Here is a 27,793-nt window from a genome sequence, read left to right on the forward strand (position 1 = left end):
AGTTGCCTTTGCAGGTCTCTGTGCATAGGACTCGATTTGCCCCTTGACTTCTGAGGTGTCTTGGTCCTGGTTGACTAGTCTGCTGAGGGACCGTTTATTGGGCATCTACATACAGTGGTGCTCTCTGCTCACCCCTCTGCCCTGAGAAACTTAGAGTACCTTTGAGGCAGTTGCTGGATGCTCCAAGCATGGTTCCTGACCGGAGGTCTTGTGACCAATTCATTTTCTGTTGTCCCAGGCACCTGTTTGGGCCCTCATGAGCTTTGATTGTTTGGGACTGGGAGTCATCTGGAATGGGAGCCAGTAGCCAGAAGTTCTTGTTCCATCCAGCCCAGTTGTTCTGTGCATGAAGCTAAGCCCATCTCCTCACTGTGTGGCCTCCATATCCCCATCTGTGCCGAGGGCCTGTCCATCTTTCAGAAGATTCCTCGGGTTGTGATACCCAAGTCTGCATGGTTCTGCAGAGTAAGGCTGGCAGTGACCAAGGGGAGGCCTGCCTGGATTCCATCCCCTTTGGGGTCAAGGACAGACGCTCTGAGAAGTAGAACTGCCTTCACATCTCAACTCTACTGAGACCCTAGTTCCCTTAATTTTTTGTTTGTCCCCCCCATTTCTTCTTCTTTTTTTTTTTTTTCTCATTTGTAAAATTGGAGTAATATTGGCACGGACAGGGTTGTTTAAAGGAGCCATGGTTATATAATGTCCACTTCTATTCTCCGTGGCTGTAGTACCTAACAGTGGTATATGGATTGGGGGAGGACAGGGGAGGCGTTGCTAGGAATGGAACCCAAGGCCTTGAACATGAGAAGCAAGTGTTCTTTTCATCCACTGAGCTATATTCCTCTCTCCTGGGTGATCTGTAGAGGAGTGCTTACCTGGGTTCACAGTTGCAGAGACTAGACCAGGATCTGATGGCTGTACCAGTGAGGGCTGCATGCTGCTTCCTAACATCACAGGAGTTGGGAGCTGCAGGGCTAGCCTGTTCCCAGGAGAGGCATTAACCCATTCATGAGGCTGGACCCAGACACTTCCTCCCCGTGGTTGTTGGATGCAGCCATGACCGCAGCCACAGCTGCAATCTCAGAGGTTTGGAAACTGAATCAGATTGCAGAGGACGAAGCCAGTGCAGGCTGTAGAGTGGCCAGCCAGACCTATGGAACAAGCAGAGAGGGCCATTTGACCAAAACTCAAAGTAAGTGAAGTTAAGTTTCTAATAGATGAATTTAGGAGTTACAAGCTCAAGCCCGGTGATCATTCTCCTACCTTCTGAACCGTGTGCATGTCAAGAGATGACCAAGAGATGACGCCAGGAGTCTTTAGGTGAGGAAGAGAGACCAAAGTGTGATCTTAGGAGGCCTGAGTTGCTTGGGCAGTTCTTCTGGAACTGACTAGAGCCTGTCTCCCTTGCTCCACAGGGGACTGACCCCTCAGACCTGAGCCAGAACCCCCTCTACCCCTGCCCTTGTGGACTGTTGGCAGACAGTGGGCTCCACTCACAGAAAGACCCTCTTTCATACCTTCAGGTAGGGAACTTCCCTTCCTATCTGGTTTGACCTAATCTGGTCCCTGCCCCACCCTGTTAACACCCTGGGGTAGGGATGGGGGTTGAGAGACTTTCAGGTCAGTGCCCCAGACCCAGAGAATTCAGTCTGGAACTGGTTAGTTTCTGGGGAAAAATGATGTGGAAATACCACCCACCCTCCCCTCAAGGCCAGCGGAATGAAAAGAGTGCAGCTTCCTTACCACCCCCCACCCCCTCCCCCACACTCTACCTAAAACCACAGCGGTGGCCTAATCCCTACTTACAAAACTTGGAGGCCAGGTGATGGTGGCTGCTGGGCCGGTGGCGCACGCCTTTAATCCCAGCACTCGGGAGGCAGAGGGAGGCGGATCTCTGTGAGTTCGAGGCCAGCCTGGTCTACAGAGCTAGTTCCAGGACAGGCTCCAAAGCCACAGAGAAACCCTGTCTCGAAAAACCAAAAAAAAAAAAAAAAGAAAAGCAGAGGGAGAAGCAGTTGGGAGGTACTTCCTAGGTGTTAGCCCCAGGCCAGCCTGGCTCCTTATCAGCCATGATTAGTACTTGCTATTCACTGGGTCCTGTTATCACCAACCTCAGAAAGTAAGGGCTGGACCCCCACTGCCTGCCTGGCCAGCCCCTGCCCCCAGCCTTTCATGAGGCCCTCAGGCCACTGCTGGCTCAGCGGTAGGGGCCCTCTCTGCTCCTTGTTCCAGGAACTGGGTGTCTGTTTTTGCTCAGCGATTGCATCAGAAAGGACTAGTTCTGTGTGCCTTGCCCTGTGACTCCCAGTTCTGTCTCCAGGGCCTTCCCCAGCCTGACCCGAGAGAATTCCCATCAGCCCTAAGGTCCACTGGGCACAGCCCTCTCTGGCTTTCTTGAGGCCTGTACAGCCTAGACAACTGTAGCTCCCAGTGTTATGGTCCAGAAAACACTTGATGTGGAGCCAGAGCTCGCTCTCTCCGCTGAGCAGTGCCCCCCTCCTTGCTCCTGAGACTTTCTGTCCCTTGGCTGTTCAAAGCACCATTTCTGGGAAGGCCAGTGGACCGCTTTTTAGAGCCCAATGTCCCTGCCAGCTGCAGAGCCAGCAGGTGGTTCTGACTTTCCTGCCAGCCCCTCTGTAGACTAGTCGTCCCTCATTCTGAGGCCCAGTACCCCCTCATCTGCCTTCCCTCAGCACCGCTCCGGTCTTCCAGCATCTAGAGGGCTTCAAATCAAAGCTGAACGCCCTCCCCCCCCCCCCAAGTTATTTTCCTAGGATCTCTTAGGCCTTCACAATGCGAAGCCACTCAGTCCCACAAACCCTGCCTCAGGGTAAACTTAGATCCTGTGACTAGGGACTTTCCAGCCTTTGCTCAGCAGACTAGCAGTGCAGCCTTCTGCCTGCCTCACACGAAAGAGCCATTCCTCGTGCCACCCAGGAGTGCATTCTAGACGGAAACCTGAGGGACCAAGGGAGCATGCGCTGTGAGGGGAAATAGGTGAAGGCCAGTCGCGGATTAACTGGAGGCTGGTCTGGGGCAAAGACCAGGCCTACTTCCCTGTTCAGAAATGGTGGGGGAGGGGTAAGGGGCGGGACTGGACCTCGAGTGGAAGGCACAGACTGGACTGTGTGTTCGGGAGGGCGGAGCTGTGGGATGGGCTGTTTTCCGGGTAGGTGAGAATTCAGCCCTTCTGAGCTTCCTCACCGGGCTCTCTCCCTGGAACTTTTCCCTATCCAGCCCTGGAGTCAGCACCCTGGGCCAGCGGTGTCCTGCAGTAATCCCCATGGCCTGCCTGAGTCCCTCACAGCTCAAAAAGGTAGGGGTCTGGGGCTGGGAGAGTCAGACAAGGGAGGGGGTGCAGAACCCTAGTGACCCTCACACCTCACAAAGGAGAGAAGGTTCCCCATGCATAAACCCTAACTCTGTGTTCATAGCCTGAAGCTGACAGACCATTGACCCCACCCCCCAGATGGGATATGGTAGGAGTTGGGGGTGGAGAAACCAGAATTGAGATTAGCCAATCCAGCCAGCCCCGGGGGCCTGTTGATGAAGGCAGAGAAACTAGATGTGGACAGGCCAGTAGATAGGTCAGACCCATTGTGAAAGCCTACCATATAGGGGTTAGGAGTTGGAGTGCACACACTTCAGAATATCTACCCATGCCTTCATATGCCAAGACTGTTACTGTTTTCCATCAAGTCCCGCCTGGAGCTATGGTTGGAGCTTAGTAGCCGAGTCCATGCTGATAGCCCTGATAGATTCCAAACACACACACACACACACACACACACACACACACACACACACCCCACACGTCTCATGACAGCTGCCACTGTTGCCCCAGTGCCTAAATACACACTGGAAGTCAGTCCTTTTCTCCCGTCTCACAGAATATCCAGAGACATAGCCCTCCCCAGAGTTTTTCTGTGTCTCCCTGGCTGCCCTGGAACTAGCTCTGTATCTAGCTAGTTCAGGCTAGCCTCAATCTCATAGACATCTATCTGCCCCTACTTCCTGAGTGCTGGAATTGAAAGTGGGACAGGTCATCATGCCAGGCCCTATTTACATCTCTGCTTTCTGTTTTTTGTTTGGTTTTGTTTTTTGGAGATAGGTTTTCTCTGTGTAGCTCTGGCTGTGGACCAGGCTGGCCTTTAACTCGAGATCTGCCTCCTCTGTTAGGATTAAAGGCCTGGGTCACCACAGCCAGCTCACCTTTGCTTTCTGACCTCGAGTTTTGTTTTCTTTTTCAGTGCTGGGGACGGAGGCCAGGGTCTTCCTTGTAACATGATGGGAAAGCAGCCGACTTTGAGCGGCACCCCAGCCCTGAAGATGCTCTTCCTCACCTTACCTCTCTCAACAGTCCCCAAACAAAAATACCTGGGCTACGTGGGGTGGGAATAAGCCCTCACCCCCACCAGCTCCTTCCCGCCTGCTCTCCAGCCCACCTCTCACCCTGGGTTCTTCCAGTGCCCAGAGGCTTTGCAATTCTATTTTCTGTCCGCAGTGATCTTTCCTATCTCTTTACTTCCCAGTATCCTGTGCTTTCCTTTAAATGCAGTTCAGCAGAGCTGCTCTTTGACCCTTCACCTCATTAGGCTCCACCTTTAATTCTCACAGCCTGCCCCTCTCCCCCGTACTTAACATAATGTGAGATGGGGTGTTTGCATGACATTAGTGATGTGTTGTCTCTGTCATGTGAGGGTGGCTTGTTCGTAACCACATGTCTCTCCTAAACCTGTCTCATATGCGCACATGTTTACTTAAGAATCGAATAGTCAGACATGGTGCACACCTCTAATGCCAGCTTTCAGGAGGCTGAGGCAGGAGGATCTTGAGTTTGAGGCCTCGCTGGACTGCACAGAAAGCCCCTGTCTTCAAACAAACAAGCATTAAATGAGCAAACAAAAGAAGAGGGCCAGAGAGGTGACTGGGTGGCTAAGAGCATTTGTGCAGTCATGGGGACAGTGTTCGACTTTCGGCACCCACTTAGCCCACCTCTGGGTGGAGACAGGGCTGCTAGGGCTTACAGGCTAACAGTCTCCTGAAGAAAGCATGAGCCCAGGCTCAAGGAGAGCACCTGCCTCAGGGACAGAGAAAGCAGTAGGGAGGACACCCATTGTCCTCTTCTGGTGTCCCTGCACATGCACAAGTGTGCACACCTTCAAGTACACACACACATTATACTCAAATTGACATGTTTACACATAAATAAGCAAAAAAAAAAAGTTCTATTTCCATATGTCCCTAACCCATTGGAGGCCAACAGTAGAGACAACGTCCCCTTTCCTTTCATCGCTAAGATCCAAGCAGCCAACATTTGTTAGGAATAATCCTAAGAGGAGCCGCACAAACAATTCCAATCAGACCAGATTAGACCCAATCAAAAGATGCCCACTTTTAGTGCATGCAGCGCTCTCCCGGGTGGCCGGGACAGCATGGAGGGGAGAGAGAAGGGGAGAGGAGCCCACACAAACCCAGGAGACCACCACGTGTCCCCTTTCTAGGCACAGCCTAAATAGCTTGTGGGAGTGGTCCTAACCCTCCCTGGGGAGGAGTCAGCGCTTGGTGGGTTTTTCCAGAGGTGAAGTCCGAACCAAGGCAACTCCCAGGGGGAGGGGACTTAGGATGGATGCCAGGGGCTGGGGTGATGCTTCCAATCATCCCAGACTTTTTGGATATAGGGGTGTCAGAGGGCTGGGGTTTCACTTTCAATCAAACAATATTGACTGTCCCTTCCCTGAATACCAGACACCCATGTCCAGGACAGGTGACCTAACAGCAGCAGGACAATGCGCTTGGTTCAGGTTTGAGGTCAGACAGGGGTCATAAGGCATGGGAGAGGGCAGAGGGAATCCTGCGTCTTGTTTCTGCCTGCAGTTCCAGGAGGATGGGTTTCTGCTCTTGGAAGGATTCCTGACAGAAGATGAGTGTGCGGCCATGCAACAGAGGATTCGTGAGATTGTGGCTGAGATGGACGTCCCTCTGCACTGCCGGACAGAGTTTTCCACCCAGGAAGATGAGCAGCTTCGGAATCAGGTAGGTGCCTGAGTCCGTGAGGATGGTAATCTGGCTTTTGGCTTTTGTTTTTTTCTTTCTTTTTTTTTTTTTTAAATATTTATTTATTTATTATGTACACAATATTCTGTCTGTGTGTATGCCTGCAGGCCAGAAGAGGGCACCAGACCCCATTATAGATGGTTGTGAGCCACCATGTGGTTGCTGGGAATTGAACTCAGGACCTTTGGAAGAGCAGGCAATGCTCTTAACCTCTGAGCCATCTCTCCAGTCCCCTGTTTTTGTTTTTTTCAAGACAGAGTTTCTCTGTAGCTTTAGTGCCTGTCCTGAAACTAGCTCTTGTAGACCAGGCTGACTTCAAACTCACAGAAATCCCCCTGCCTCTGCCTCCCGAGTACTGGGTTAAAGGCATGCGCAACCACCGCCACCCAGATGAGCATCTGGTGTTTGCTGGGAACTCAGTACTCTTCTGAGGCAGGGGTCTGCATGAGAGGACCCCAGACCACAGGCTTCTTCTGAAAAGGGATCAGGCGTCAGCCGTCTGCATGCCAGGCACCAGGCTAAGGAGCTATGTATGCTGTATCCCTGTTCACTTGGCAAATGGGAAAAGCAGGGCTTTTCCATGCGCAATACTGGGGCAATACTGTGTTGCTCCAGCCACACGGTTTGTAACTGATAGAGCCAGGACTTGAATCCAGTTCTCTGATAGCAAGTGGTGTTGGGCATTGACCTGCTGTGGTTTCTCAAGTTCCCTGGTCACAAAGAACCTTCTGTGACCAGAGTGAGCCCTGAGATTCTGATGGGCCACTCTGGGGTTAGTCATCCTGCACTAGGAAGGTCAGTTGCTTCCTCAGACCCAACACCCTTTGACCGGATAGGTGGTTCTTCCAGCCAGTTCCTTTAACCCTTCTTAGTATGGATTTCTGAGTGGTCCAGGCAACAGGGTTCACTGATACTGATGCCAGTGAGCTTCTGCCATCTGGTGCTTATAAATAGAATTACAGCAGCCAGAAGCTGCCTTCCCCAGAAGAGGGAGGGAAGGGTGGAGTCTTCAGAAAACACATCACAAGTGTTTTTGTTTTTTTCCCAAGTAGAAGGGCACACACACTCTAAGGAGTGAGGGCGCTGAATCTTGTCCCCTCTCCCAACTATCTTCTGAGAAGACTCCAACAATCAGTAGAGAGCAGAGGTAGGAAGAATGGAAGAAGAAAGGGTGTGTTGGAGAGATAGCTTGGTGGGTTCTACCGGGTTCAATTCCAGTTCCTACATGGCAGCTCACAACAACTGTACCTCCACTTCTCGGGGACCCAATATCCTCTGCAGACACACATGTGGGCAAAACACCAGTGTACATAAAATATTTTTTTTTTAATCTTAGGAATTTTTTTTTTTTAATGTTAGAAGCGGGATGGGGGAAGGGGGAGAGAGCACTGGCCAGGGTGGCCTTTAGTTCCAGCAATCAGGAGGCAGAAGTTGGTGGATCTCTGAGTTCGAGGCTAGCCTACTCTACAAAGTGAGTTCCAGGACAGTCAGGGCTACATAGGGAAACCCAGTCTTGAAAAACAACAAAACAGGCCGGGCAGTGGTGGCGCACGCCTTTAATCCCAGCACTTGGGAGGCAGAGGCAGGCGGATCTCTGTGAGTTCGAGACCAGCCTGGTCTACAAAGGGAGTTCCAGGATAGGGTCCAAAACCACAGAGAAACCCTGTCTCGAAAAACCAAAAAAAAAAAAAAAAAAAAAAAAAAAAAGGAAGAAAAAGAAGGGTACTGTGGCTGGGCAGTGGTGGCATGTGCCTTTAATCCCAGCACTGGGGAGGCAGAGGCAGACTGATCTCTATGAGTTCGAGGCCAGCCTGGTCTACAGATTGAGTTCCAAGACAGCTAGGGCTGTTACACAAAGAACACAGAGAAACCTGGTCTAGAATAAACAAAACAAAACAAAAGATCTCTAGATCCTTTTCTTTCCATGCGTATGGGTTTTGCTTGCATGCATGCATGTACACCATGCGTGCAGCGTGAGAGGAATCCCCTGAGAGTGGAACTGCAGAAAGTGAGCTGTTACAGCCGGGCGGTGGTGGCGCACGCCTTTAATCCCAGCACTCGGGAGGCAGAGGTAGGCGGATCTCTGTAAGTTCGAGGCCAGCCTGGTCTACAAAGGGAGTTCCAGGACAGGTTACAACGGATCCAGAATTGATCTTGGTCTTGGGGAGAGCAGCCACTGCTCTTCATCACCGAGCCACCTTTTTTTCCCCAACAAGCCTTACAGTTTCAGCAAAACTGTGCATTTTTTTTCCAAGACAGGGTTTCTCTGTAGCTTTGGAGCCTGCCCTGGGACTCACTCTGTAGACCAGACTGGCCTTGAACTCCCAGAGATCTGCCTGCCACAACCATCTGTCACTTTGAGCTCAGTGCTCCACAGGTCATATTAGATACTAAACAGATAAAATAGGCTGAACCCCTGTTAATGTGACATTCAAGCTAGGTAAAGATGTTCAATTGTGCGGGGTGACAGTGACTTCTTGCTGTGGCCAAACCTGGCAAGCAGAAGGAGGATGGATTTACTGAGCTTGCTGTTCCAGATGGTTCAATCCATGGTCACTTGGCTTTGTGGCAGGGAGGTCATGATGGGCAGAGCTGCTCACCTCAGGGCAGCTGGGAAGCAGAGAACACCGAAGAAGGGTCTGTGTCAAGATGTACCCTTCCTTCAAAGCCTCACCCTGTGACCTACTTCCTCCATCAAGGTCAGACTCCTTAGAGCCCACCCAGCCATGAGCTCCCCTTCCCGCCCACTGACGCCCCAGCTGGGAACCAGGCCTCCAACACGAGCCCATTTGGGAGGACAATTTTGCTATATACGCTGTAGGAACTGATGCCAATGGTGGTGGTGCCACCTTTAATCCCAGCACTTGGGCAGCAGAGACAGGCGGATCTCTGAGTTCGAGGCCAGCCTGGTCTATGGTGGGAGTTCCAGGACAGCCAGGGCTACACATTTTTTTTTTTTTTTTTGAGAGCTGTGTGAGATGGCTCAGTTGCTAAGTTGCTTGCCAAACAAGAGTGAGGACTTGTGTTCGGTCCCTAAGACCTACATAGAAAAGGTGGGGTGCACACTCGTCCCAGTGCTGGAGAGCTGGAAACAGGTGGATCCTTAGGGCTTGCTGGCCTGTAGGCAGATTTTTTGTTTAATTATAAATGTTCAGCTGATAGCTCAGGCCGGTTGCTGATTACTAGGTAACTCTTACATTTTAAATTAATCCATATTTCTTATCTAAGTTCTACCATGAGGCTCATGGCTTTTTATCTTATTTTCCCCAAGGTTTTTTTTTTGTTTGTTTGTTTTTTGTTTTGTTTTTGTTTTTGTTTTTTTTGAGACAGGGTTTCCCTGTAGCTTTGGAGCCTGTTCTGGAACTAGCTCTTGTAGACCAGGCAGGCCTCGGACTCACAGAGATCCACCTACTTCTGCCTCCCGAGTGCTGGGATTAAAGTCGTGCGCCACCACTGCCTGGCTGGCTTTTTCAATGTATAAGATTGTCAGCTTATGCCGGGCGGTGGTGGCGCACGCCTTTAATCCCAGCACTCGGGAGGCAGAGGCAGGTGAATCTCTGTGAGTTCGAGGCCAGCCTGGTCTACAAGAGCTAGTTCCAGGACCGGCACCAAAGCTACAGAGAAACCCTGTCTCGAAAAACCAAAAAAAAAAAAAAAAAAAAAAAGATTGTCAGCTTATACAGATTTACCTGCCAAAACTCCATAGTAAATCAAGGAGCATTTGTAATAAGAGGTGACCAGGAAATCTCAGTTTGTAGCTGTAACGTGAATCCTAATTGGTCTTAAAAATAAAACCTGGAGCCGGGCGGTGGTGGCGCACGCCTTTAATCCCAGCACTTGGGAGGCAGAGGCAGGTGAATCTCTGTGAGTTCGAGACCAGCCTGGTCTACAAGAGCTAGTTCCAGGACAGGCTCCAAAGCCACAGAGAAACCCTGTCTCGAAAAACCAAAAAAAAAAAAAAAACAAACAAACAAAAAAAAACAAGCAAACAAAAAGAATCCAACATTCACACAGACATACCTGCACTGCAGACAAAATACCAATGCACATAATATAAAGTAAGAATAATGAGCCGGGCGGTGGTGGCGCACGCCTTTAATCCCAGCACTTGGGAGGCAGAGGCAGGTGAATCTCTGTGAGTTCGAGACCAGCCTGGTCTACAAGAGCTAGTTCCAGGACAGGCTCCAAAACCACAGAGAAACCCTGTCTCGGAAAAAAAAAAAAAATAAATAAATAAAAAATAAAATAAAACCTGGAGTTAGACATTGGGGTAAATTCTGGAAGATCAGAGAGACAAAGGAGCAAGCCACAGCTACCTCTTACCTCTATGAAATCCTCAGACTAAAAGAGCTTGAGCTCCTGTCTCTTCCCGCTGCATAGCCCTCTCTCCACCCAGGCATAGCACTTCCTGTCTGCCTGTACAGACCTCCAGACCTCTATGGTCAGCTAGTGGCTGGCTCCATCTTCTGATCTTCAGGCAAGCTTTGTTAGAGTACAAACAAGACATCACCACACTGTCCCCTTTTTGTCTAAAATTAAAAAAGGTTATAATTAATATAAGAAAAACTATATATGATAAATATAGTAACTATATGCAATATATACAGGCAATAAATACATCAACAATGTCTGCTCCATTAGCAATTGACAAATTGAGAAAAAATACTCTATATACCTCTTATCTTAGTGAGTCTAAAAGGTTGTACCTAATTCACTTTCTATTCTAACTTGCATTATCAAAACTATTTTCTAATGTCTTTCAACCTTATATACTTTATACCTCTTTAGTGAACTTCTTTTCTGAATCTGGTAAGAAGGAAAACTATAACTATAAAGTCTTCAACTCCATCAGAGACCAGAGAAGGAAATAATATTACCTGAGTAATCAGGAAGTGCAAGCAAACAACTTCCAAAAAATGTGAGAAATGACAGAAACAGCTGGCTGCCTGGACAGCCACCTCTGCAGCATTGGGGCATCCATCTTCAGCCTACAGGCCTAGCATATCGGACAGACTTTTCTTTGAAGCGGGACATTCTGAAGGCTGTTCTACCTTGTCTTGGCAGTTTGGCAGTCACTTTCTTTTGTGTCCTGCTTGTATTTAGGCAGCATATAGTCAGCAGTCGAAGCGAGGCAGTTTCTTGCCCAGTGGCTTACCTTTGCCACAAAGAAAGTAAACTCCATGTGGAGTTTTTTTGATGCCAAGAACAGACATGTCTCATTGTCATAAAAAAAAAAACCCATATGTTATTAAAATATCCTAAATACCATATCCTGCAGATCTCTGAAGTGTTTGAAGATGACCTGTCTATCTAAAATATATCTCTGTTTGATCTTGAAAACATACCTAATATGACTACAAGTTTGACTGCAATAATTAACTACTAACTTGCATTTCTTTATATCTGAATTAGTTGGTAATGATACTTTAAAAGACTAGAAATTTGCATTACATTGCTAAATGAGTTGTATAGGTACAGTACCTTGAACAAGATTAGAAATGTATGTACAGGTGGCTGGAGAGATGGCTCAGAGGAATAGAGCACTGGCTGCTCTTCCAGAGGTCCTGAGTTCAATTCCCAGCAACCACATGGTTGCTCACAACCATCTGTAATAAGATCTGGTGTCCTCTTCTGTACTGCAGGATACATGAAGGAAGAAACCTATATACATAATAAATAAAAATCTTTAAAAAAAAATGTATGTACAGTTCTAACAAAAATCATCTTAAATTTGTATCAATTTACAAAAATCCATATCAATGTAAAATGTTTAAAACAAGTAGTTGCTTTTTTAAAAAAATATTTATTTATTATGTATACAATATTCTGTCTGTGTGTATGTCTGCAGGCCAGAAGAGGGCACCAGATCTCATTACAGATGGTTGTGAGCCACCATGTGGTTGCTGGGAATTGAACTCAGGACCTTTGGAAGAGCAGGCAATGCTCTTAACCGCTGAGCCATCTCTCCAGCCCAAGTAGTTGCTTTTTTTTTTTTTTTTTTTTTGGTTTTTTGAGACAGGGTTTCTCTGTGGTTTTGGAGTCTGTCCTGGAACTAGCTCTTGTAGACCAGGCTGGTCTCGAACTCACAGAGATCCGCCTGTCTCTGCCTCCCGAGTGCTGGGATTAAAGGCGTGCGCCACCACCGCCCGGCAGTAGTTGCTTTTTTGATTTAAAAGTAGATTCAACCTTTTTATCCTATTTCTGTATCCCCTTTTTCTTTTCACAGTAGATTCAGTAATCTACCTTTATACCCTATCATATCTATACAGTAATCTACCTTTATACCCTATCATATCTATACAGTAATCTACCTTTGTACCCTATCATATCTATACAGTAATCTACCTTTATACCCTATCATATCTATACAGTAATCTACCTTTGTACCCTATCATATCTATACAGTAATCTACCTTTGTACCCTATCATATCTATACAGTAATCTACCTTTGTACCCTATCATATCTATACAGTAATCTACCTTTGTACCCTATCATATCTATACAGTAATCTACCTTTATACCCTATCATATCTATATCACCCTTTTTTCTTTTCAGAACAAGAACCCTGAATCTAATCTCCTTTGTTTAGCTTTTTCCTTGACCATAACCAATAATAATTTGTTACCAACCCCCCTAAGCAATGACAAATATCCATAGCCCATTAAACAACCAAAACCCTCCCACCCCACCTCTTGGGAATGTGGGTATCATTATCTTAAAATTACTCTCCCCTGTCTAGGGATGATGGCATCTTTAGGGGATTCTGAAAAGAAAACTTTGGGTTAATTGTCAAGTCCTGGGAGAGGTTGCCATATCATTTGTTGTCCAGTCTCTGCCTCGAGCTAGAGTGGTCTGTGAGGCTGGATCATCTCAGCTAGCCACCTCGAAATTGTCTTGAGCAGTTTGTAGTCCAAAGTCAATCTTTAGGTGTTGTTTTCCAGCTTAGTGGTATTGTCATAGTCCTGGTGGAATCATCGTTGTATGGTCCCATAATCCTATTCAAGACTTCAAAGTTCACTGCTAAGCATGGTCTTGATTCACTGCAGAAAACTTAAACGTTTTAAATGTTATGTGCAGAAGATCTCAAAGAGTTTATAGGATCAATATTTGTTATGTATATCCAGAGTACAAAAATTTAATTCCTAGTTACCTGATAGAGGCTCAGACCTAAAATCATGTACAGGAACCTAGTAAGGCTTATTCTAGGATTAGTTAGTATTCTATATGACCATTAATATCATGACAAAAAATTTAAAAAATATATTATCTTATAAGTTTTGATATAATATTTTTTTTTTTTTTGGTTTTTCGAGTTGAGATAATATTTATACCTTTAGGGGGCTGGAGAGATGGCTCAGTGGTTAAGAGCATTGCCTGCTCTTCCAAAGGTCCTGAGTTCAATTCCCAGCAACCACATGGTGGCTCACAACCATCTGTAATGAGGTCTGGTGCCCTCTTCTGTCCTGCAGGCATACATGTCAGATAGAATATTGTATACATAATAAATAAATAAAAATTTAAAAAAAAATATTTATACCTTTAGAAAAGCTTTAAAGAGTCAAAATAAGGGACTGGAAAGATGGCTTAGTGGCTAAGAGCATTGACTGATCTTCTAGAGGTCCTAAATTCAATTCCCAGCTACCACATGGTGGCTCACAACCACCTACACGGGGTTCTGATGCCCTCTTCTGGCATAATGGTGTACATGCAGACAGAGCACTCATACATAAATAAATAAACCTTGCTGGGCGGTGGTGGCGCACGCCTTTAATCCCAGCACTCGGGAGGCAGAGGCAGGCGGATCTCTGTGCGTTTGAGACCAGCCTGGTCTACAAGAGCTAGTTCCAGGACAGGCTCCAAAACCACAGAGAAACCCTGTCTCGAAAAACCAAAATAAATAAATAAATAAATAAATAAAACAGGAAAATAAATAAATAAACCTTAAAGAGATGGCTCAACAGTTAAGTGTAGTAGTTGTTCTTGTGGGGGACCAGGGTTCCCAGCACTCACATGGTGGCTTACAACCATCACTAACTCTAGTTCCAGGGAATCCTGCGCCTTCTTCTGGCGTCTGAAGGCACCAGGGATGCAACTGGTGCACACATATACATGCAGACAAAACACTCATACACATAAAAACAAAAGAGTCAAAATAAAACTAAGGGATTATGAGGTTAGTGGCAGTATAATAGCCCTTAAATTTTGGTTTTTCTTCTGTCCCATATCAGCTGACTCTTCTGAACATGAAGCAGAGATTTTGGATTTTATTTTAATAAGTAAGCATGCTTGGGTTTAGAGAAGGAGAGAGCCACACTCCAACTCCAAAGTTAGCTTTAATTTCAATTAGACTGGGACTACAAAAAGAACATTTGCATTATATGTCTATAGAGAACAGCAGAAACAAATATTTGGGAAGATTTATAAAATTTTATCCTGTTGGAAATATGATAGACTAATAGGCCAATTTACTCTTTTTCTTGTGAATTTTTTTTTTTTTTTCCGAGACAGGGTTTCTCTGTGGTTTTGGTTCCTGTCCTGGAACTAGCTCTTGTAGACCAGGCTGGTCTCGAACTCACAGATATCCGCCTGCCTCTGCCTCCCAAGTGCTGGGATTAAAGGCGTGCGCCACCACCGCCCGGCCTCTTGTGAATTTTTTTCTGGATGATTTTCCCTTTTTCTTCAGGTTTCTCATTTGTCCAGTGGTCTTCAGATTCTTTAGCTGGATGCCTTCACTCTCCTGAAAAGACAAGAACAAAGCCCTTCTCCAACCTTAATTTTGGGGAGGTTCCCTTCTCACGAGTTGTATCTGATCAAATAAAGAGCATTTGTTAGTTTCACAGGATAGTTTAGCTGGAGAGGTGGCTCAGCGGTTAAGAGCACTGCCTGGCTCAGCGGTTAAGAGCACTGCCTGTTTTTTCAAGGGTCCTGAGTTCAGTTCCCAGCAACCACATGGTGGCTCACAGCCATCTATAATGAGATCTGGTGCCCTCTTGAGGAAGAGACCTGGTCAATCATCCTCATCAATTTAGACCATGAAACCCAATATGGACAAGTTCAACAGAACTGCCATATACAGGCTGCCCAGCATTGCCAGGGCATAAACTTCATTCATTTTTCAGATCATTTAGATTAAACAAGTGTTTAATCTAATTTAATCATTTAGATTAAAATGTTGTTTGATGAACCATCAACTCTTCTAATTAAGAGGTCTTTCTTGTCCAAATCTAATCTTTATCAGTTTTGATGGTATCCATTGCTTTTCTTCTCCTGTGGAAACAAAAGTAACCCCTTCCCCAGTGTTGTAACACATGCCCTGGTTTCTGAGGTCAGCACATTTTTATATTGACTGATTTAATTCTTAGCTTTTATCCTGCTATCCAATATTTCTCCACAGCTGTTGTTCCTTTCTCATTAACATTTAGAAAATTCAGAGGTAATAAAGCATTATACAATCTGTTCCTGGGGCCGGGCGGTGGTGGCGCATGCCTTTAATCCCAGCACTCGGGAGGCAGAGGCAGGCGGATCTCTGTGAGTTCGAGACCAGCCTGGTCTACAAGAGCTAGTTCCAGGACAGGCTCCAAAACCACAGAGAAACCTTGACTCGAAAAACCAAAAAAAAAAAAAAAAAAAAAGAAAAAAAGCCGGGCGGTGGTGGCGCACGCCTTTAATCCCAGCACTCGGGAGGCAGAGGCAGGCGGATCTCTGTGAGTTCGAGACCAGCCTGGTCTACAAGAGCTAGTTCCAGGACAGGCTCCAAAACCACAGAGAAACCCTGTCTCGAAAAACCAAAAAAAAAAAAAACCCAATCTGTTCCTGGGGTATTTATCATCCCTTTCTGTTTATTTAACATATCCTTTGATGTTGATCTTTCTATAACTTTCTGTCCTATAGGAATATGTGGTATACCTGTAATATAATAAGCAAAAAACTGCCTCATTTTACTAAAGGCATATGCTGGATCATTGTCTGTCTTTATTTGTACAGATATATCCATGATGTCTATAATTTCTAGCAAATGTGTGATTATTGAGTCAGCCTTTAGAGAACCACAGCAGTCACCCATTGAAATCCTGAGTAGGCTGGGCGATGGTGGTGCACGCCTTTAATCCCAGCACTCGGGAGGCAGAGGCAGGCGGATCTCTGTGAGTTCGAGACCAGCCTGGTCTACAGAGCTAGTTCCAGGACAGGCTCCAAAGCCACAGAGAAACCCTGTCTCGAAAAACCAAAAAAAAAAAAAAACCAATCTGTTCCTGGGGTATTTATCATCCCTTTCTGTTTATTTAACATATCCTTTGATGTTGATCTTTCTATAACTTTCTGTCCTATAGGAATATGTGGTATACCTGTAATATAATAAGCAAAAAACTGCCTCATTTTACTAAAGGCATATGCTGGATCATTGTCTGTCTTTATTTGTACAGATATATCCATGATGTCTATAATTTCTAGCAAATGTGTGATTATTGAGTCAGCCTTTAGAGAACCACAGCAGTCACCCATTGAAATCCTGAGTAGGCTGGGCGATGGTGGTGCACGCCTTTAATCCCAGCACTCGGGAGGCAGAGGCAGGCGGATCTCTGTGAGTTCGAGACCAGCCTGGTCTACAGAGCTAGTTCCAGGACAGGCTCCAAAGCCACAGAGAAACCCTGTCTCGAAAAACCAAAAAAAAAAAAAAAAAAAAGAAATCCTGAGTAGGTATCAATGGTGTGATGTACATATTTTAGCTTCCCAAATTCTATAAAAAGGAACACCTATCTACCATATTCCATTTCTTTAAGTACCCTTTGGGTTACTTCCTGCAGGTAGTGGTATTTAGTTGTATAAAGAACATGTAGGACATGTCCTTATAATTTCCTTGGCTTGTTGCCAAGTGATAGAAAAATCTTTTTTTAGACCTTTGCTATTGACATGATTTTTTTAAAATGAAATTCTGAGGCCTCCAGCACATTTTCTATCAACAGTTGATCAATTTCTTCATTGCCTTGTGTAGCGGGCCTGGCAAATCTGTATGGGATTGGATGTGTGTTATGTATATGGGATGATTCCTATTCCTGATTATTTCTTGTAACTGAATAAATAATAAAGCCAAGTCTGTATCATCTGGTATAAATTCAGCAGTTTCAATATGCGAAATAGCTCTTTCTGCATATTGCAAATCAGTAACAATGTTGAGAGGTTCTATAAAATCCATTAATATCATGAGAATAGCATTAATTCTGATTTTTGGATAGAGTCATAAGGGCTTTGAGCCACTCTACTTAAATTTTCTGATTTGTGCAGTGGTGGCACACACCTTTAATCCCAGCACTTGGGAGGCAGAGGCAGACGGATCTCCGTGAGTTCCAGGCCAGCCTGGTCTACAAGAACTAGTTCTAGGATAGGCACCAAAAACTACAGAGAAACCTTGTCTTGAAAATAAAAAAATATATAGATTCTGATTTGTAACCTGCCTTTCCTGATTTATTTGCATCAGTTTAGAATGTAGGGACAATATCCTGAGATATTGGGGTTCCCCATACAATGTGAGGAAGGATCCAGTTAGTTCTCTATAAATTGACTTCTTTTGCTTTTGAGATATTTGTTGTGAATCTCACCCAAAAAATTACTGCACGCTCTTTGCCAAGGTTAATTTTCTGCCCACAATTTGTCAATTTCATCATTAGTAAAGGGTACTGCAATTTCTGCTGGGTCTATTTCTGCTATCTGATAAGGTCTCAATTTTTTTTTTTTTTTTTTTTTTTTTTTTTTTTTTTTTTTTTTTTTTTTTTGAGACAGGGTTTCTCTGTGGCTTTTGGAGCCTGTCCTGGAACTAGCTCTTGTAGACCAGGCTGGCCTTGAACTCACAGAGATGCGCCTGCCTCTGCCTCCTGAGTGCTGGGATTAAAGGCGTGCGCCACCACCGCCCGTCCTCAATTTTTCTTTTAGAATCAACTCAGAGACCTTTTCCACATAAGTTTTAATTCTTTTACTCTGTTTATGATCCTTTCTAAGAGAATATCTTTGCTGTACATTAGTATTCCTGTAGGAGATTCTTAGAGGATAAAATGCAATCCAACCAAAATGCAACCACATAGGCATTTTGTAAATTTTTTTCCACCAAAGCCAATTCTCACTGAGCTTCAGCTCATAATTCTTTTGAACTATTTAAGTCCTTGTCACCATCTAAGGCTTTGAATAAACTACTCATTTCATCAGGTTTTTTTTTCCCCAATAGTGGGCTGTAGGTAGGAAATGTCTTTTTCAATCTCTGAAAGTCATTATGAGTCTGGAATCCATTGTCTGTACCTCAGTGGTCGTGTTTGAGAAGCCCCCCACTCTGGGTGGCATCTGTAGTCCTGTGGGAGTGGGCAGCACCTGCATTCACGCTTCTCTTTGTCACACCCATCTCTGTCCCCAGCCATTATCTAGTCCTCCTCATGTCCCCTCCACAGGGCAGCACAGAGTCCTCCTCATTTCCCCTCCACAGGGAACAGAGTCCTCCTCATGTCCCCCCCACAGGGAACACAGAGTCCTCCTCATGTCCCCTCCACAGGGAACACAGAGTCCTCCTCATGTCCCCTCCACAGGGAACACAGAGTCCTCCTCATGTCCCCTCCACAGGGAACACAGAGTCCTCCTCATGTCCCCTCCACAGGGCAGCACAGAGTCCTCCTCATGTCCCCTCCACAGGGCAGCACAGAGTCCTCCTCATGTCCCCTCCACAGGGCAGCACAGAGTCCTCCTCATGTCCCCTCCACAGGGCAGCACAGAGTCCTCCTCATGTCCCCTCCACAGGGAACACAGAGTCCTCCTCATGTCCCCTCCACAGGGAACACAGAGTCCTCCTCATGTCCCCTCCACAGGGAACACAGAGTCCTCCTCATGTCCACTCCACAAGGGAACACAGAGTCCTCCTCATGTCCCCTCCACAGGGAACACAGAGTCCTTTCCTGTCTCCCCCACAGGGCAGCACAGAGTACTTCTTGAGCAGTGGTGACAAGATTCGATTCTTCTTTGAGAAAGGAGTTTTTGACAAGAAAGGTTTGGAGTGGGCTCTAGACGCGTGAGGGCTGGTGGGGCTGGATGAGGGGGGTTACCTCTTGGGTCTGGGAGGAAGTCAAGACCATCTGCCAAGGAAGCTGGACTCCAGGTCTTCACCTTTGTCTGTTTTTTTGTATGACAGGAAATTTCTTGGTCCCTCCAGAGAAATCTATCAACAAAATTGGCCATGGTGAGCAGGAATCTGGGAGTACGGAACAGAAAATAGGCCATCTGAGGTCCAAAGAGTTTGAGCCAGCTGGGCGGTGGTGGCGCATGCCTTTAATCCCAGCACTTGGGAGGCAGAGGCAGGCGAATCTCTGTGAGTTCGAGACCAGCCTGGTCTACAAGAGCTAGTTCCAGGACAGGCTCCAAAACCACAGAGAAACCCTGTCTCGAAAAAACCAAAAAAAAAAAAAAAGAGTTTGAGCCAAGGGCTGGAGAGATGGCGCAGAGCCACTGCACTCCAGAGGTCCTGAGTTCAATTCCCAGCAAACCACATGATGGCTCACAACCATCTGTAATGAGATCTGGTGCCCTCTTCTAGCTTGTAGGCATACATGCAGACAGAACACTGTATACATAATAAATAAATCTTTATTTTTTAAAAAAGAGTTTAAGACAAGACCAAAGCCCACTATAGATGGTAGTTGACTGCAGGGCAGTGGTGGTGCTCACTGTTAATCAGAACTCGGAAGGGAGGCAGAGGCAGAGTTTGAGGCCAACCTGGTCTACACAGGACCTGTTCTATCCAGGACAGCCAAGGCTACAGAGAAAAAAACATGAACTTTGGTTGTCAGGATTGGTAGGAGGTACATTTACCCACAGAGCCCTCTTTTTTGATTTGTTTTGTTTTTTCTTCCTTCTTTTCTTCCTCCCTCCTTCCCTCCCTCCCTTCCTCCCTCCCTCTCTCTCTCGCCCTCTCTCTTTCTTTCTTTTTGACAAGGTTTCCCTGTATACTCCATGCTGCCCCAGAACTCCTGAACCCCCCGCCTCAGCCTCCAGCACTGGGTCACAGGCCCCGCACCGCCATTTCTTGTTCGTTGTTACCATGTTAAAGTTCAGGGTCGTTAAGAACGGGCAGCCCTTGCTGCTGCTTATAACGAGGGATTGTCTCTGGCTAGGATCTGGGCTGCCGTGCATCCCTGGGGGACACAGCTCTTCTTCTCACCCCCGTGTTGTAGAGGAGGAGCCTTCCAGGAGAGGGCTGTCATCTGAGCTCGTACAGGAGTGGCCGTTCTGAGACTGCGACCAAGAGAAGCAAAATAAAACAGAAAGGAGTAAGGCCCTGGATGGAGTAGGGTCAAGGTGTCTGTGGCCATTTACTAACAAGCATTTATAAACAAGCATAAAGTTTAAAATAGCTGAGAATTTCAGAGCAAGGCCTGCGTCTGGTGTCCAAGGTGTGGGAGGGATACACAGGGCCTGCCTGAGCCCAGCCCTGTTGTGGGAGCTGCGGGCTGTGTTCCTGCTGCCCCAGCTCCTGGTCGCCTGGCTAGCTTATGCCCTGAAATAACAACACACAAACTGTATTCATTTAAACACTGCCTGGCCCATTTCTATTAATGTGTGTAGCACCGAGGTGCACTTACCGGGAAGATTCTAGCCTACGTCCATCCTGGGTCGGAGCTTCATCGCGTCTGCCCGGGAGAGGGGAACATGGCATCTGTCTCTGAGAGGAGCTGCCCTGCATCTGAGCTCACTTCCTCTTCCTCCCAGCATTCTGTTCTGTTTACTCTACCCACTATGTTCTAACCTATGAGGGCCAAGCAGTTTCTTTATTATTTAACCAATGGCCTTCCTCCATCATAGCCCACCTGTCCCTCTCTGACCCATAGCTCTGCATACCCATGACCCTGTCTTCAGAGGCGTGACACACTCTCCCAAGGTGCAGGTGAGTGGGGGCTGGAGGTGAGGATGGGAGAATGTGAAGGACAAATGTGTGTGAACAGGCCAGTGGTGTGCGTGTGTGCGTGTGTATAAACAGGCCGGCAGTGTGCGTGTGTGTGTATAAACAGGCCAGCGGTGTGCGTGTGTGTGTGAACAGGCCGGCAGTGTGTGTATGTATGTGAACAGGCCCTGATGGTGAGTGTGAACAGGCTGTGTGTGTGAACAGGCTCCAGAGGTGTGTGTGTGAACAGGGTGTGTGTGTGTGTGAGAACAGGCCCTGGTGGTGTGTGTAAACAGACCAGCAGTGTGTGTGTGTGTGTGTTTGAACAGGCTGGCAGTGTGCACGTGTGTGTAAACAGGCTGTGTGTGTGAACAGGCTGGCAGTGTGTGTGTGTGTGTGAACAGGCCCCAGTGGTGTGTGTAAACAGGCTCTGTGTGTGTGTGTGTGTGTGAACAGGCTCCGATGGTGTGTGTTAACGGTCTGTGTATGTATGTGTGTGTGTGTGAACAGGCCCCGGTGGTGTGTGTGAACAGGCTGTGTGTGTGCGTGTGTAGGCTTCGATGGTGAGTGTGAACAGGCTGTGTGTGTGGTGTGCGCACGTGTGTGTGTGTGTGAGAGAGAGAGAGAACACAGAGAGAGAGAGAGAGAGAGAGAACAGAGAGAGAGAGAGAGAGAGAGAGAACAGAGAGAGAGAGAGAGAGAGAGAGAGAGAACAGAGAGAGAGAGAGAACAGAGAGAGAGAGAGAGAGAGAGAGAGAGAGAGAGAGAGAACAGAGAGAGAGAGAGAGAACAGGCCCCGGTGGTGTGTGTGAACGGGCTGGCAGCGTGGCTTTCATCTTCCAGGCTCTGGTCAGAAGCGTGGGCCTCCAGATGCCAGTGGTGGTGCAGAGCATGTATATCTTTAAGGTGAGCTCCGCAGCCTCTCCACACCTCAGTGTACCCTCTAAAAGATGACAGGCCGCACACTCAGCCTGTTACAGACTGTAACGGACTGTTACACTAGGCCAGGAACTGCTGGAAGTGTGGTTAGGTTGCTGGGAGAGCATGCAGAGGCAGCCTTTGGCTAAGGTGCTTGGCACCACATAGATGCTCAGTTAAAACCAGTTTTCCTTGTTCTATTGACTGCTCTGAGCTCTCACGGTCCAGCTCAGTGCTACCTTCCCTCCCAAAGAAGCCGTCCAAATCCCCTGGGGAGAGAGCTGCCCGTACACAAAGGCTTCAACCTCAAGCCTGTGGAAGCAAGCGTGTTCTGTTTTGTGGTCTTGCATGCTGGGTGCATGCTGCCTCCGAGTAGATCTCAACCCCTGCTGGGTGGGGTGGTTTCCCTTTGCAGCCCTCCTAGACTAAGCATAGCAGTTGCTCAGTAGATGGGGCTAATGGGGGCTGCAGGACCTACAAGACTCAAGTCAAGCCCCTCTCTGCTGTCCTCTGCCTTACCAGCCCCTTGCCCTCTCTTGCAGCAACCTCACTTTGGCGGCGAAGGTGAGCTGAGACTGGGCTGCTGTGGGGGCCAGCAAAGGCCTCAGGGTGGAGAGGGGACATCAGTGGCCACTGGGTGTATGAAGAGAGGAAAAGCTCTTTCTGCAATGTCTGTGGAATGGGCAAGAATTTGGGCCAGGGCAGCCACCTCCCATCCCTGCCTGGAACAGTAGACTGGAAGGGGTCTCTAGAGCCCGTGAGAAGAGAATCCTTGGTCATTCTCTCTGAGATTTTATTTTATTTTATTTGCTAAAGACTAGCTTTGTCAGGGGTTCAGGTCCCAAAGAGGAGGTGTGGAATCGACGGTGGGGGAGAAGGAGGAGAAGTAGATCCAGCAGTGTTTAGAGTACACCTTCTATACTCTAGTTGCACATAGGATTAAATGAGAGAAAGGGGCTGTGAGCCGGGCTGTGGTTTGAGATCAGGGTTTGAGGAGTCCAGCATTGACCTTGACAGTAGGCACCAGTTAACCGAAGACCACCAGTTCCTCTTGCCGGAGACTGCTTTAGGGAGTGGGAACTCTCCTCAAGGCCCCAAGCGAATGGAGGACCTTATCCAAGTGCCTGACCTCAGAGAAGGACTTTTGGGGACCAGAGACTATACTTTAAGAGCAGTTCTCATTCCTCAAGGGGATAAGCACTGGGCTGTTTTCTAAATGTTTTAGTCTTACTCCAGGCCTGTTCCCACATACCATTCCCCAAAGGGAAGGTCCTGACGTCTGGCTCCTTTCCTATTATATGCTTATTAACGGAACTCTTGCCCTTAATGACCTCAGGCTCTGGATCTGAATTGGAGGCATTTCATCTTGGGATCAGGCCTGTCTAGTAAATCTCTAACTTTCCTGTTCTCATTGTGATAGGAGGGCACAATGGGATTCCTGGTTCCGAGGTGGCAGGGATTTTTTTCCAAAGAATTATTTTATTTTATTTATTTATTTTAAATATTTATTTATTATGTATACAATAGTCTATCTGTGTGTATGCCTGCAGTCCGGAAGAGGGCACCAGATCTCATTACAGATGGTTGTAAGCCACCATATGGTTGCTGGGAATTGAACTCAGGACCTCTGGAAGAGCAGCCAGTGCTCTTAACTGCTGAGCCATCTCTCCAATGCCAAATTATTTTATTTAAAGAAGCTGCTGGGGGCTGGAGAGATGGCTCAGAGGTTCTTAACCATCTCTCCGCCCCTCAGTGCTGTTCTTTTCACCTCTACTGCTACCCAGGCAGACTGCTGCAGACCTGCTCGCGGGCAGCTTTCCTTCTTGTCTGAGACCCGGGCTGACTCCTTGTGGACAGCCTCCTCCTTCACATAGCCCCTCCTCTCCCTCTACCTGCCCTGCCCAAGTCCTGCACATCCAGTTACATTGGCCATTTTTTCCCCTCAAAGACTTTGAAGCCCCCATGATTGGACATACTTCTCTGGATAACATTGGGGTTTTTAAAGGTCTTCTCAAACTTGGGTGTTTAGAATGTACAGTGACCCAGGAATGAAGGTGAGTCTGGCACCCCATTACTTGACGCTGGATACTAAGCTCCTCTGTCCAGTGGCTTCTCCATCCTGGGCATGCCTGACACCAACATGGGGATGCAAATGGGCTGGAGTTGTGTCTCCTGACTAGTAAAACAAGAAACTAGCACTGGAACACAGCCCTGTAATCCTTGCTGCTCTGGAGGACTGAGCCTCAGGAACTTACTGAGATCAGAAACAGAAAGAAAAGGAGGGCTGGGAGCAGGGCGGCGGTGGTGTATACCTTTAATCCCAGTATTTGGGAGCGAGAGGCAGTGTGAGTTTGAGGCCAGAATGATCTACAGAGCTAATTCTAGAACAGCTAGGGCTGTTACACAGAGAAACCCTGTCTCAAAAAGCAAAAACCAAAACAAAAAACCAGGGCTGGGACTACAGGTCAGTGGGAGAACACTTGCCTAGTATGCAAATATGGAATGCTATCTTGTACTTGGAGACAGGAGGATTGAAAGTACCAGGCTACATAGCTAGGCCCTGTCAAAAAATGAACACAACAAAGAAATATAGTGGCTTGGTCATGCATGGTCAGTGCCTTGCTCGGCTTATATGTCTAGCTTATGCTACTGGCAGGCCACTTGGTGGTTCGAGTATGCTTGCCCCTGGTCAAGAGGGATGGCTTCAGTGATGGGCTGGGATTAAACAGCTACTTCTTAGCATTACAAGGTTGGGTGAAATGTTTTTTTTTTTTTTTTGGTTTTTTGAGACAGGGTTTCTCTGTGGTTTTGGAGTCTGTCCTGGAACTAGCTCTTGTAGACCAGGCTGGTCTCGAACTCACAGAGATCCGCCTGTCTCTGCCTCCCGAGTGCTGGGATTAAAGGCGTGCGCCACCACCGCCCGGCCATGAAGCAATGTTTTAAAAGGTTTATATGTTTTATGTATATGGTGCCCTGTCTGCATGTATGTCTGCAGGCCAGAAGAGGGTATTGGATCCCATTTTAGATGGTTGTGAGCCACATGTGGTTGCTGGGAATTGAACTACAGGAGCCCTGGAAGAAGTCAGTGCTCTTAACCAGAGTCATCTCTCTAGCTGTCTCTCCCATACTAGGCAATTTTAATAGGTTGTCTTAAAGAAGCCTTTAGCAGACCTTTGAGGCAGGCTGTGGTTGGAACCACTCTAGAGTTGAAGAGATAGAAACTTTCAGGGGTGTAATCTTTTTCCCAGAGCTTGTAGGCCAGGCAGTAGTGAGACTCTTCACCGGTGATAGATAGGTTGGCCCTGGGAAGATTATGGAATGAGAACCTGGCCAAGGTGAGGTGGGCCCTGGCCAAGGGCCTTGTACCTCACCCCCAGGTGGGTCTATTACAGTATCCCCTCACCAAGATGCTACCTTTCTGTACACGGAGCCCCTGGGCCGCGTGCTGGGTGTGTGGATTGCTGTGGAAGACGCCTTGCTGGAGAATGGCTGCCTCTGGTTCATCCCTGGCTCCCATACCAGTGAGGATCTATCCCTGCCCAGCCTACCCCCAGGGAGAGGGACATATGAGCATAGACTAAAGGCTCCATGTTGGTTCACAGGAGGGGTGTCAAGAAGAATGATCAGAGCCCCTGCAGGTACCAGCTTCCTTGGGTCAGAGCCAGCCTGGGATAACAACCTCTTTGTGCCTTTGCCAGTACGGAGAGGTAGGTGGGCTGCCGAGCAGAGAGCCAGATGGCCATGCCTAGAGGTCTGTGTTTGTCCCACCCTTGGCATCCAAAAGACTCATTGGTGCCTGCCACCTGAGGGCTATGAAATTGCAGAATGGGCAGGGCGGTGGTGGCGCACGCCTTTAATCCCAGCACTCGGGAGGCAGAGGCAGGCGGATCTCTGTGAGTTCGAGGCCAGCCTGGTCTACAAGAGCTTGTTCCAGGACAGGAACCAAAAAGCTACGGAGAAACCTTGTCTCGAAAATCCAAAAAAAAAAAAAAAAAAAGAAATTCCAGAATGGGAGGTGGGGTGCTGGTACCCAGCTTGGATGTCAGCAAGCAGTGTGCTTCCAGCAGTCCTTCGAGGTCAGGCTAAAACCCAAACCGTTCAGGGGCCATTTCTTGGGGTAGACGATTAAATCTCTGAGCCTCTGTTCTCCCAGGTGGAAGGCAGTGTGTGCAGGATGTTTACAGGGAATCTGAGGCACACAAACACTCAGTGTGTGTTGCCAGGGACTGTCTGCTTTTTCTGATGGAAAGGGAACACTGGGTTCCAAGTCATTGTCACCAGGTCCCCGCTGACTGATTCCCCACTCAGGGAAGGGAGGGCCCTTATTATTATTGCAAAAACAGGCTTTCTCTGTTTTTGGCTGTCCTGAAAAAGCAAGGCTTTGTAGCCCAGACTGGCCTCAAATTCATTGAGACCCTCCTGCCTCTGCCTCCTAAGTACTGGGTTTAAAGGCGTCAGCTACCATGCCTGGCAGGTCACAGTAGAGGAGAAGCCTCAATCCCAGGGGAACCTCATCTTGTAGCAGGCGTGAGAGCCTGAGCTTCTGTAGATGCGAACAGAAAGGGTGGGGGCACTTCCCCCTTTGATGGAGGAGGGCTGTGCTGTGGGGCTGCTGGTGATTGCTGGTAACTGGATGGAACCCCAAGGGGGTCTGGTCCTGATCCACGGAGAAGTGGAGCACAAGAGTGAGCAGAACCTCTCCAACCACTCGCGCCAAGCCTATACTTTCCACCTCATGGAGGCCACAGCCGGCACTGTCTGGAGCCCAGAGAACTGGTAGGTGGCATAGTTGGTAAGTGACTCAGAGACCCTCCCAAGAGGACCCTTAAGGCTAGACACAGTGGTTCCTTAAGGCCACCTCTTGCACTCTCTGCAGGCTCCAGCCCACGACTGAGCTGCCCTTCCCACCACTCTACGTCTAGAGGCCCTGGCAGGACCTGGTTCCCCCCAGAGTGAAGCTGTCAACGCCAGGGCCTCTGGGGCTGCAACCCAAGGGTACATCTTCCTGTGTGGGCTTTCTTTCTGATGATGTCTATGACCCTTGGTCCAGCACACAGGGAGCCAAGAAGCAGAAGCAAAAGGGCAGCAACCCAGGCTGGATGCAGGACTTCCTCCAAAATTTTGTCTCTGTCACCTTTCTATCCTAACCTAGCCTTCTGAAGTGGAATGATTCTGGTTGAGTTCAGTGTTCTCTTTGGTAAAGCACTGAGTAAAATGACTTCACAAATGTTTCATGTGTATGAGTGTTCTGTGTGTATATATGTCTGTAGCGCCCGTGAGAGCCAGAAGAGGTGTTGGACCCCCTAGAACTGGAGTTGCAGATGGCTGATGCTGTCACGGTCTGCAAGAGCAGCCATCTTTTCAGCCCCGACAAATGCCTTTGAACACAGCTTCTCCATCTGTCCTTCTCTGACCAGCAGCCCTGCAGAAAGCCATCAAGGCACTCCACCCTGCCTGGAGTGGTCACACAGCAGCAACTCACTGTGCACAGGCTTCTTCTGAGTCCTTACAAGGAGAGAAAAGTGTTATCTGTGTTTAGGGACCCAGGACTTGACCAGAAAAGGGCAAATGACCTGTGCAAGTCGCACAAATGCTTAGCTCTCCTGTGCCCTCCAGGCCTGAGCATTTAACCTCCAACCCTTTGTACTCTGCTGGGAAGGAGAAAGAACCCTGGGGCTAAGAACCCAGTCTTGATGGTTGTGTGTCTGAGGTCAGCTTGTTCTCCAGTCTAGGGCCAGGTCTTTCCTCTCTCAGGGCCCTTTCATTCCTGTGTAACGAAGAGGTCAGTGAGAGCTTCCCAGGGCCGCTCTTGTGCATATGCTTAGCAGCACCTTCTAGAACAACTACTAGATCCCGATCCTGCTTAGCTGAAGACTGACCAGATACTGGGGATGGAGAGGACAGAGA

The 27,793-nt window shown here is 47.7% G+C and overlaps 1 protein-coding gene across 3 annotated transcripts; it reads left to right on the forward strand.

Annotated features, from left to right (window-relative positions):
- The first annotated feature begins 3,161 nt into the window (after nt 1-3,161).
- Phyhd1 (phytanoyl-CoA dioxygenase domain containing 1) lies at nt 3,162-27,105 on the forward strand. 3 transcript variants are annotated; one of them, XM_057755090.1, is made up of 11 exons: nt 3,162-3,316; nt 5,878-6,036; nt 19,005-19,080; nt 19,223-19,270; nt 20,916-20,971; nt 21,812-21,874; nt 22,429-22,450; nt 25,264-25,407; nt 25,489-25,593; nt 26,533-26,662; nt 26,763-27,105. In XM_057755090.1, exons 1-11 carry the CDS (start codon nt 3,284-3,286, stop codon nt 26,806-26,808), a joined length of 882 nt encoding a protein of 293 aa, XP_057611073.1. In that variant the 5' UTR covers nt 3,162-3,283; the 3' UTR covers nt 26,809-27,105. The 3 variants fall into 3 exon arrangements, with proteins under 3 accessions (XP_057611073.1, XP_057611074.1, XP_057611072.1); XM_057755091.1 differs by having other exon boundaries at nt 25,279-25,407; XM_057755089.1 differs by lacking the exon at nt 25,264-25,407 and having other exon boundaries at nt 3,163-3,316.
- The last annotated feature ends 688 nt before the right edge of the window (nt 27,106-27,793 follow it).

This window comes from Chionomys nivalis, chromosome 22, assembly GCF_950005125.1.
Source record: "Chionomys nivalis chromosome 22, mChiNiv1.1, whole genome shotgun sequence".
NCBI classification, from domain to species: Eukaryota; Metazoa; Chordata; class Mammalia; order Rodentia; family Cricetidae; genus Chionomys; species Chionomys nivalis.